Source organism: Elaeis guineensis, chromosome 9 (genome assembly GCF_000442705.2).
Source record: "Elaeis guineensis isolate ETL-2024a chromosome 9, EG11, whole genome shotgun sequence".
Lineage (NCBI taxonomy): Eukaryota > Viridiplantae > Streptophyta > Magnoliopsida > Arecales > Arecaceae > Elaeis > Elaeis guineensis.
The window spans coordinates 20,057,600-20,070,298 of record NC_026001.2 but is presented as its reverse complement, the minus strand read 5'-3'; the positions used below and the strand labels follow the sequence as shown (position 1 = coordinate 20,070,298).

The 12,699-nt window shown below is 31.4% G+C and overlaps 1 protein-coding gene across 1 annotated transcript; it reads right to left on the bottom strand.

Annotated features, from left to right (window-relative positions):
* Positions 1–10,573: 10,573 nt before the first annotated feature.
* LOC105036545 (myb-related protein 315) lies at positions 10,574–12,074 on the bottom strand. The gene is given in 4 exon segments (XM_010912301.3): positions 10,574–11,274; positions 11,277–11,287; positions 11,446–11,575; positions 11,929–12,074. Coding segments are annotated over 4 exon segments (804 nt in total). The 5' UTR covers positions 12,062–12,074; the 3' UTR covers positions 10,574–10,744.
* Between the last annotated feature and the right edge of the window lie 625 nt (positions 12,075–12,699).

The window sequence follows — 12,699 nt, the reverse complement described above, 5'->3', positions numbered from 1 at the left end:
ATAATTCATCAAAAAAAAGATTTTTTTTATTTGTCAAAGATTTTCAGATAATAAACAGTTACTATATCAAAAGAACACAAGAATTAAACTAAAGAACTACCATCAAAAATTTTTTAAGTAAAAATAACAAAAAAGAATGAGCAAAAGAATGACCTAGCTCGGATGGCTCTCATACTGGTGGGCTCATAGCCAGTGTACGATTGAGTACCATACTCAAAATCAGAATCATGCTCGTTAGGGCAATAGATGTATATGTTTCAAGATAAAAATAAATGTCTAACTGATTTTTCTATTAAGAAAAGATAAAAATAGTTATATTAGTTTCTGTCATCATGTTATTTAAATAATTTGACTTTATATTTCAATTTACAATATATGATACCACATATTATACTTTACTTTATTATTCAAATAAAATTTGAGAGTTTTATATCATGTGAATTGAATAGCATTTTATATTCTATTATCTTTTAATCTATAAATTTTTTAATATTAAATGTATGTGAGATTAACAATCAACTTTCAGTATATACATTTGTTTTGAAAAAGAGTATTGATTCAAAATAATTTATATATGATAAAATTAAAAGAGAAACAACCCATGCATCATCTGAGTAATATGTTAATTATTATATATATCAGATCCAAAGGACTCCAAATAGATGAATTCTACTTTATTTTCTTTTACTACACTCATAGCTCTTTTAAATCTTTATTGTTCTCTAAGAACTTGGTCTAATTTAGATATCGAAGGATCCCTCGTCGAATCAAGTTCGATAATTTTTGGTGTTTTTTTTTTTTTTTGCATGTCGGACCTCCAAGTTTGAGTAGATCTATTTTCTCAAGTAGAATAATTTGAGCAAAACTAATCATTCATCATTCACCAGCTCATTCAGTCTTTTTAAACTAGATTTTTGATACCAATGTAGGTGTGTTATATATCAGTTATAAAGTCAGAAAAGAGTCTATGGATACTAAAAGATCTGTTTAAGTGGATTAATCATGAAAAAGATTGCATAGACATAGGTGTTTGAAATATACTCATAGTTATGAATGAGATTGGCCATCGCACCTATAAGATTATTATAGTAGATAGTGAAGGCATGGATTTTCTTCTGCACAGATGTGAGAGTAGTGTCTGTTGGAATAGGATATATTTTAAAAAAATTATGTATGTGTTAATATCTTATATTAGCAACTTAGAGAGAAGCTTTAAACAGGTGCCACATAAATGAGGCAAAGATTGGGATAATAGAACTTACAAATTCTTGTTAGATATAACAATATTGATCCATATTCGTTGAGTGACTATGACAAGTATAGAAGCATAGGCTGAAGGAATAGGAATTAACTTTATTTTAAAATAAAATTTAGCTCATAGTTATATTATGCATCAAGTGCATAGAATTGTGAGACAAAGTTTCAGAACCATTGAAGATTATGGTGAGACAACATGGATAGTTACAAGAACTTAACGATTATTTAATAATTTTTTATATATAAATAATAGATTGTAATTTAAATGAGATTCTTTTCGTTGATCAATGAAACTAGTTTATCTTTATTTTTGTCTCTATTTTTGCCTTTATTTTTATCTTTATTTTATCTTCATTTTTTAATTTCTTACTTTTAGTTTCTCAGTAGGACTCTAAGTTTCTAGTAGTAGTAGAATATTTTAATCATAGCTTCAATTATATCTCATCTTTTTTCATTTGAACAGATAGTGTGATGGTAACAAAAATCTTAAAAATTATGTACTGAATACGGCTACTTATCATAATTCTTTTATTATCTCTTTTTTAGCTAATCTGATGCTAGTGGCTCTCTGCATATCTATTCCAATCTAAGTGTGAGACTTATTGTCTTTTTTTATCAACTAGTAAGCTTTTTAGCATGTCCATCTTCTAATTACCTTAACTGATGGAAAAAAGAGAAGCAAATTATAATTGTAAATATTTATTAAATTTATGCATAAATTTTTTTTTGTAATGATTATATACAATATAAGATATGTTCAGAAATCGATCATAAAGCCAGAAAGAGTTCATGAATAATGTGGATTTTTATTTAAGTAGAAGAAATTAGAAAAAAGATCAAATAGGTACTTGAAGTTTGCTCATATTTATAGGTGAAGTGTGGATAGTGGAGGTCTAGAGTTCTTTCTTGAGATCAGATCTTATACTAATACTTGAAGTACTATCATATTAAATAATTAATACTAACAATCCATCTTACAAAGTACTATTATAATAAAGATGCGAATTATGTACATGATAATTTTAACCATGTTCATGCTATTTTCATAATTATTTATTTTTTTGATAAGGAATTTGTGTGATTCTATACCTCGTTATTTAGAATTAGAGATATTTGATCAAAATGGATATGTTATTAGCATGTTATCATCATATGAAAGTGATAGTTGTTGGCAGGATTTAAGCCATTTTAGTCAATTGGCTTAGTCAAGATAGGTCTGACAATTTTGATTAAGTCGAGATTCTCTCTAGTTTATACTTGAGTAGGGTGAGTCTATTAGTTAGTCACAGCATTTATATGATGATTGAGATTAAGAAGATTGAATCTAAATATTACTAGTCTAAAAGTTTTTTTTTTTATTTTAACAATAGATTTATAAACTAAATTGATCAATAGGTCAGACCTTAGTCAGGGAGGTTGACCTTTATTAGGTTCAAGTTAGGCTCATAGAGACTTGATGTATGATTATAACTCAAACCAATCTATTACTATCTTTTGTTCAGGAAAAAATGATGAATTTGAGCTCTACATATTGATTTCTGATCAGTTTTTTGGATTGTGAGCTCCATTTACACTTCTACTTGTATAGAATATTTGTGTGAAGATAATCACATATAAAAATCAATTTTAAGTCTGAAAAAGCTATAAAAAAAGCATCCAAAGTCATATAAGAAGAAAGCACATGACACAATGAATAAAAATCATATAGTACTAGCACTAATATAGAAATATAGGATGGGCTTCTATTTTATCATGTTTCTTCTTATACCATCTTAAAAAAAAATTCAAAAATTAGAGACTCCTCCTAATAAATACATCATTCTCATGATTAAAAGAATAAAAAAAGAAAGAAAATCACCCAATATCCTCTTTCTTTCTTATTTTCAGAATCTATTTTTATGAATATACACTACATGGTCAAATAATACACACCAAGTAAATTAGTCATCTAGCATGCCAATATATATATATCTAGATAAATCGATATATATTTTTTAAAATATAGTGTCCATCAATATACACTACATAGCCAAGTGATATATACTTAACAAATTAGTCATTTTGCAATCTAATATATACTCCAAAAAAATTGGTACATAAATTTTAGAACATCATGTTTACCACTATATATTCATGGCTAGATGATATGTACTTATGATTTTCTAAATATATTACAAGTTTCTTTGATGTATATCTAGTAATAATTAAATGCATATTTTTAGATAAATAATATATAATTTTAAAATATACTTTTATCAGTACATACTATATGGTCAGATGATACACACAAATATATTGTTATCTAGCAAGCTAGTAACACCTCTTTATAAATTGATACACAATTTTTAGAATATCATGTTCATTAGTACCAGTACATAGCACATAATTTTCTAACTTGGTCTAATCCAAAAAATTATGTACCTACTATTTCTTAGATTTCATGAACTATTATGTACAAAGATCCTGAAAAAATGAAACAATTTGAAGAAAGAGAAAGGGATTTAGGAGAAGAAAAATTTTATGAATGAGAGAGACAGCTTGATAAGAAAGAGGATTGATGGAGAGGCTTAATAAAAAAAATAAGATGCCATATATATATATATTTTATTTATATTTTTAATTATAGAATCAATACTTTGTAATAAAAAAAGTCTTTAACTTTTGAATTCTTCTTTAAGATGAGAATTAACAAAAATATGGCAAATAAGAAGTCCACCACATAATTTCTTTTTGATGCCCATCCCATATGATTTTTGTACTGGAATAATAATTTTAAAAGGCTGAGGCGATGGGGTTTAGACAACACCGAGGTAAGTAAATATAAAGGGATGGAAGAGAAAAAAATAAACATCACTTGAATCTAGCCTTTGCCCATAAACTCTTTCTCTTGCCCATTTGAGCATTAAGGATGATATGATTGGAAAGAACAAAGATTTTTTTCAATCTGCATAACTAAAATCTCACAAAAGAAAGCTAGAACATGGAGGATTATGAAATAGGATTGAAGTCTCCTTTGCTTTCATTGATTCTCTACATCTCATAAACTTAGGTACATACTCCCTATTTTATCATACTAATGTGATCCTTTCTTGAATAATTATAGTCCCTATTTATCATACTAATGTGATTTTTTCTTGCATAATTTTAGTAGAATTCTTCTTCTAGTTTGAATAGAACTAGATTTCTAAAAAAATATGACTAATTATAAATAATTACAAGAAAAATACTATTTATCGAAGATAAATCTTATCTTCTATATCATTTTTACTTTTTATCGCTCTATTTAATTCTTTATATATTGGAAGATAACCTTCAGTGAAAGTCTTTCCTGAAAAGTAAATTTTTTATTTGACCATCTCATTTTGAGATTCAAAAGATAGAATTTCAGTCTAATTCAACTTCCTAAGGGATTAGTCCAAAGTTATAGATCTCGAAAAATATCTAATTAAAACATAAAAGGATCATCTCAATGAATATTCTATGTCTAAGTTATAGCCTCATGAAGTTTGGCATGCAATTCATCTTCCTAATATGGTAGATCTTTTGGATCCTATCCAATGGTATCCATAGCCGTCAAAAGTGAAATACGTTGAGCATGATGATCCTCCTAGATATCCATAATGGTCAAAGTGATCCACATCTTATTTGATGATCTTCTTGGATACTTAGAGTGTCTAAAGTAATTCATATCGAGTCTGCAACCTTATTCATTCATTAGATATAATTTTTTTCATCCCTCTCCTTTTTTGATTTGTTTTACTGAAAAATTCTTCTGCTAAAAAACTTAGAATTTATTTGATTCACAACTAGAATTGAAATCAAAATGGATTGAAATAAAAATCAAAATAGTCATATTCCACAACATGTTTGGTTCATGATTGGAATCAAAATCAAAATAAAATTTGAATACTAAAAGAGAGTCAAGATTGAATTTTGGAAGAAAGAAAATTATCATTTCTTCCAAAATTGAAATGAGAATGGGACTTCCCCCCAACCAGATGGTCAGAATAGGAGTTATTCATTCCAATCCCAATTCTAAAGTTCAATTGCTTCTAACCAAATATGCCCTTACTATAGTTTGCATGGTATTGTATTAGCTTTTACATTTATAATTGAGCTTGAATAAGTATTCTAAGGTTCCTCCTTTTATGACTCATTTGGTTCGGTTCGCGGAAAGAACTTTTCTTTTCAGGAAGTAACTTCTGAGAGGTAACTTCTCAGGAAGTTATTTCTTGGGAATAGCATTTTAGTATATATTTGATTGACCATGGAAAGATGACTTATTATAAAGTAGCTTATATTTGGATGAGTACCTATTTTTCAGAAAAAACTATGTAAAATACCTATTATACCCTTAGTAGATATAAAACCATACATTTTTACTTATAAACTTGATATAAATATAAATATTATATTTATATTAATATAAATATAACATTAATATATTATAATATAACATTAGACCATAATAACTTATTATGTTAATATAATACTAATAATTAATATTATATTAATATAATATAAATATTTTAATATAATAAATTTATTAATATAGATATAAATATTATATTATATTAATATAAATATTATATTAATATTAATAAAAATATTATAATAATATAAATATTAAAATAATATTAAAATATAATAAATATTAATATTATATTTATATAAATATTAAGATAATATTAATATAATATTATATCACTATTCAATATTTCATTCTAACCATTCATTGATATTTTATTAAATTTTAGCTATATATCTTAAAAGGATATTTTAGAAATGAAAAAAGTACTACCACTTTGTATGTCACAGAAAGTGTCAAAACCCATCTCTCCCATGGATTTTCACTTTTATGAAACGTGGGAAGTGACTTCCATAGAAAGTGCTTTTTCCATTCTCTCTTCTCTTAAAACTCTAACCAAATAATAAGTTTTTTCTTCACTTCCCAAAACTGCCTCTTCCTCCCTCCACTTCTCGTCAACCAAATGAGTTCTTAAGTTTTGTTAGCACCGACGGTTGTGTTTGGACACTAGAAGAGTTGATCGGCCACTAAGATATTCCCAGCAGGATTCTGCTAGTGTTTTAATTCTAACATTACAATGGAAGCAAGATGACATAACTAATCCCAAATTTTAATTTATAAGTTGAATCACGTTAGGAAAAGCAATTACTTATCCTAGAAAAACTTTAGTTAGTTGTGTCTGGTATAAGATTCCTGATCTCTTTCAACCTCTCCTTTCCATTGATTTTTTCTAACTCTCTTCCTACCAAAAAGTTCTTATTGGGTAGATAATAACTCCCAGCATCCTAGCATGGCCTAAGAGGAAATGATTGTAAAGAGCATGATCATCTCCAAACAAATGCTGAAGAAGATTTGTCATAATTTTTGTGAAATTATGGGTTCCAAAATGCTATCTAAGAGCAATTAAGAAGTGGTCCAAATGTCTGGATTTTGTTTATGTTTCTAAAATCCAAAGTCAAAACTTTATTTAAGTCAATAGAGAAGATCAAACTTCATGCAATCAAGCAAATTTGCCATTATGCAGTAGCATACGAATCAAGAAATATGGTCACAATTAAGATGTGCTCCTCCAAAGTGCATTCAGATTGTAGACTAAACTATGAGGGTCAAAATTATTGGTAGATCACCATTATTAGTTTAGCGTTTCTAAGATACTCCACAGTGATCTGATAAATGTCCAAGAAGTTAATGAGATTATCAGTGTTGATTATATTAACATTGAGAACTCCCTTTATATGGAGCCATGAAGAAGCAAGGCAGCCCTCTAGGTGGGCAGCTCTCAAAGATTTCAAAGTTTTATATGGAGTCTATAGAAATTAGTGAGATGCTCCTGTTAACAAACTGTGCACCAATGTGCCAAGAGGGCCAATGCAATAGCAAGAGTATAACTCTTAAGTTGTACATGTTTTAGGGAAGGTCCGAGCATTACCAATGCTCCAATAAATTGCTAAGACTAGTTGGTCGAAAGTTGGTCTTAGGTTCTCAGGGACTTGATCGTCTCTAAGAAATTTAGGGTAAAATAGATATTTAGGAAGTTGATGGTGCTACTTTTACACTTAATTCAACATTAACTCTTCCACCATATAAAGTAGATAGTTTACTCCAAGCATTAAACCATTTATCCTTGAGGTTTAGACTATAGAGAATTAATTCAAATAATTTAAGAAAATTCCTGTTTGACTGCATTTTGTTAGAGAAGATGACAAAGGCTTTATTGAAAGACAAATGTGAAATATATATGTCTGTGTTGGAGCATGGTAGGGACAAGGGGCTAAACAGTAAGTATGCAATCTATGGCCACAAATTCTAGTTAGAAAACAGCTTTGGACCACTTAATTCACGTTGCTATATGACAGCATGGTTTGGAGCCAAATCAAGTTCTACGCATTAGTGGAATCTTATGAATCCAATGATAATTTGGCATGATTTGACTAATCCAAGTATGAACTATGTGAATCATCCAATTCTTACCAACTCCAAAATGAATTAGCCAATTCATAGATTTTCATTTAATCACCATAATATAATAAAAATTTTAGGTGCACTATTTTGAAATGCAATCCTCATGATAATATATATCTCTTGACCGAGTTAATTATTTGGTCTATGCTTCACTAGAGAATTATTGAATAAAAAATGATTCGTTTGAATAATTTGGCTAATTCAAGCATGGAGTAATGTGAGATTCAAATCATACCGATTCAAAGTTGAATTAGTATTTCATATTTTTATTTCATGACATAAAATTGACAAAAAATTAAGTGTGTTATTTTAAAATACGGTCTAGACAATCAAATGTACCTCAAGATATCATAATATGGTGCTTTGATCAAATTGTATTGGCCTATTCAATCTCTAGATGCGGCCTAGCCGTAAGTATACCATAAGTTGTATACATAGGCATATCCAGTTTGCATATACCATTCATATTCTTTACCGCAGACTTCTCATCCTCCATCCAATCCTATCCCTTCTCTTCGATTTAATAATTATTTATCATAATTTTCCAAAATAAGCTCTTGAAAGTATGAAAAATATATGCTTAAATTTTTTATTTTTATAAATCTTATTTATTTTAAAAATTTTTACTTGTTTTATTTTTTTGTTTAAAATAACAATAATATATGTTAGTAGATATGCATCTGCATATGGCACATGGAATATGGACCATGTGGTATCCCAAATGCCAGCATGGTACGGCTTCATTTTTAGAACCTTGTAAATAAACAAATGCTGTTGGTCCTTCATTAGGTTGCAACAACCTACAACATTTAGAACCATATCCTCTACTATGATACAATAATGACATGTAAGCAATGACCTCAGCCATTCATCGATCCATTGTTCTATTTCCTTTTTCCTCTTCTTTTTTCTTTATGGAAGTCTTGATTCCTAAAAGAATGGCAAAATAATAATTTCTCATTTAACAACTGCACAACTGAATGCATTATAAACTACAAGAAGCCTAGAAGATTGATCTCGGTAGGATTCCTTTCCCTTTGACTCCATGAAGGAAAGAAAGTATCCATGTGATTAAACATATGCTGATCCTCTTGCATGCTTCCATTATGAAGCCGAGACTCTGCAAGCCCTTGATTTTTGGCTTGAGAGCTCTCTTTAGTTTAGACTTTGGCATTGCTTTTGCTGTTATCTATGTTATAGTTTATGCATGTACCATGTTTTTCTAAACCAATGTGCATGAAAGATGCATACCAACCAACATGCTAGCCACCAATAGCAGAGGCTGAACTATCAAAGTACAATGAATCCAAAATTAAACAACAGCCCATATCAATGATTGGTGAGAGAAGACAAGTTTATTCAACAAGATAGAGATTGAGGGGAACAGAGAAGAAAAGAAAGGATTGAGCTATCCACCATTTATCAGAGAAGAAAAAGGAATTAGAAAGAGAGAAAGAAAGGAAAGGGTTAAGAAATCCACCCTGAAAGTGATAACCATGGAGTCAAGCAGGAAAGATGAGCTGAATTCTGTTCAGTGGTCCATTTCTTTCTCTCTTTTTTCCCCACATGCATAAAAAAATTCATGGAAGTTTTGGATCTTAAAGGGCTCAAATTTGTTTTATCCATTGACCTTGAACAAATCACCTCTAGAGTTGCTTGAGAGGAAACTTCTAGCTATGCGGTTGATGCTAATAATGAAGAACACTTCTAACAACCACAATAACAACACAAGGATTGCCAGAAAATTTCTTATTTCAAACTCACATAACATCAGAAGCAACAATCCTACTTGAAAAGAAACACCCCAACACCCTTAAGAAAAATGGTAAGCTCTATTTCTTGATATATAAATGGTTATCCAACATCTGACACTTTGCCTTGCAGTGCTGCTCAAGAGGATGCATATATTGTATATGTGAAATCACCCTCCAGAAAGAAAAAGGCATGTCAGATCTTGTCATACACATTTATCTGTCCTTTCCTCTCCAATGTTTTTGAAACTTCAAACTGTTATTGAGGAGAACATTAACTCATAAAACCATAGCTTTGGAGATAATTAGCTTTAGAAGTATGTTCTTTTCATCATATTAATATACCAAACTATATAATTGAAATTGTTTGGGAAAAGAGAATCTGGAAACATAATTTAAAATGACAGAAAGATAAATCACACTCAAACACCTTTTCTTTATAAAATCAGTATTTATATAAATACTATTCAAGATTGGTATATATTTGTGATAGTATTATGTTGCAGAAACAAATTGCATATATTCTAAAAACAGCATATAATTTAACAGTTTTACCCTCTCTTTTTCTCTCTCTAATTGTACTACTTAGGAGTCTGATTACTGCACTTTCACAAAATTGATGATCTTGAATATTGTGGCATTTTTCCATGCGACCGAACTTGTCAGCACAACAATGTGATGATGTTTCTGCACTTTGGGACTCATTCAAGCCTCTTTTTCTTTAATTTAAGTGCGATCATGAATATGTCTTGCGCGCAATAATGGTGTCATTATGATTTTAACAAGATGTGCCATACTACTAATATGTTAACCACAAAAGCCTAGTAAATGCACACATAGATCAAAACTATGAGAAGTTGAGATCTTTGATTCATCGTTTTTTTTTCTCTTTTTTTTTTTAAGGTGGGGGGCCGGCGGAGGTGGTGGAGTAATACAAAAAGGTGGAGTAATGCTACATGATTCATCATTTTTTTAAATCCCAATCGAATGTAAAAACTCAGAGCAATTTGTTTTGCAAGAATGGTGAGAGTAATACAAAAAGGTATTTGGACATGGTGATTATATTGCAGGGCCAGATATTACTAAAAGAAAGGAGCAATTTCCCATTTGAGACTCTTCATGTTACAAGATATAGCAGAATTTTCATTGAAATATGTCTCTCTATTATTTTCCTTTTCCTCTTGTTCCCTTTTATTGACTAATTACAAGCCTGACAGTGACTCTTACATGAAAAAAATGATGGGAATTATGGGAATTTCCCAAATGGAAAGATATCTTCAAGAGGATACAATGCTTCCCATGAAGGAAAAGAGTCAGTAGTATCAAACCAACATTGGTTGGAGCCCTCAAGACTAGATTCTCTTTGCGCAGAAGGGTAGAGAGTGTCATCTATGGAGAATGAGGCGCTGGAGCTGCTCGAAGGGTCGGGCCGAGGCTTCATCTCTTCAATATCCAAGTTTTCCCATGGCACCACATTCCCATGCAAAAGAACTTCAGTGTCATTGGAGTCAAATTGGACCTCCTTTTGTTCTTCATTTTTCACCAGAAGTTCTTCTTGGTTACTAGAAACCAAGTCCATAATCTCTATGCTCTTTTCTTGGATCTGTGAGGGATAAGATTCTGAAGCAGAGTCACTCCTTAAGCTGTCACATTTGGCAGGCTGTTGGAGAGGCTTGTGGGTCACAGGGTCCAATCCAAGGAGCTTCAATTTCTTCTTGATTCGAGTGTTCCAATGGTTCTTGATTTCATTATCGGTGCGGCCTGGGAAATAAGAGCTATCTTGGACCACCTGCCATGCATATACAGGAGAGACTCAACTCATGCAGAGAAGATTAATGACTGATGTGCTTCATTCCTTATTCTATGTTTAATGAAATGATTAGTCCCTCAAGAAGATAATATGACAATTGAGATAAAGACTACGGCAAAAAATTTGGAGGAGGAGACCTGTTACCGAGGTGAGAATGGAGTTGGATGATTTGATTCTCTTCATCCTCAGAGAGTGCTCCTCTCTTAAGATCAGGCCGAAGGTAATTTGTCCATCTTAGCCTGCAGCTCTTCCCACATCTCATCAAACCTCCATAAAGTACAACAGCAAAAGCATATCCACATCATCTTGTTAGCTAATTCAGAACCAATTTCAACTCAAAATTATGCTCAGGCTAGCAGAGATTTACACATGTATGCAAGCATGCCTTTTTTTTTTTTTTTCCTGTAAATTTTATGAAGAATAGGCATAAAGATTTTTCTGAAAAGGAGAGCTAATTTTTGAGCAAAAAGTTCCATTATTCAGGTTCTATAAGCTATCTTTTGCAAAATGGAATTAACAAAAAGCAACCAAATAGTGCTTTCATAAATCTCCCTCATGCTAGTCTTGTGTGGACTTGTTTTCACAAAACTTGATCTCTAACCAAAAAGAAAGAGAGTTACCAGCAAGTTTTGGAACAAGACGCCAACAATGTACCCCATTGTTGATGATGAAGTTGATGAGCTTCTGATCTTCCTCCATCGACCATGGACCTCTCTTCAATCCAATCTTATCACAGCACGGCTGTCTCCCCATATTGAACACACAGCGAGAGGAGAGAGAGAGGAGAGAGGAGTACCAAGTGGAACAAGAAGGACACAAGCTTTCGGTGGAGAGCCAGTGCATGAGAAGGACCCTATAGGTGTTATAACCCAAGGCTTAAAGATTCTTGCCAGTTCATGCCCAGCTGAAAGAAATGGCAGTGTTTGAGGGCCACATGATTGGAGACCAGGCATACCAAGTCGAGTCAGTCCAGAAAACCTGCAGAACTCGCCGGACATAGAGAAATGGAGGACCGTCCAAACTAAAAGTGGCTCGGAGCAAATCACCTTCGAAAATCTCGCTGAAAGATTCTTTTTGATGAGCATAAAAAAAAAAAAAAAAAAAAAAGGAGAGGTGGTTGACGAGCACGAAAACATGGAGCCAGGTCCGTTTAGTCCCATACTTCTTCTTTGGAGAAAAACCCCGGACGTGGAGTGGATTCCGTGGTCCCCATGAAGCTTGGCTTGCCTTCTGTCTTCAAGGAGTGGCCTCCCATTTGTGTCGCAAGTAGGGATGGAATAAGGGAGGGTTTCGGGAGGCTGTGTCCTAAAAGGACATCCTTTTAAGATGCTGTTCTTTAGATACTGTACCCATTTTTAGATTCCACTGTTCTCTTGCTTTTCTGGTCTTAT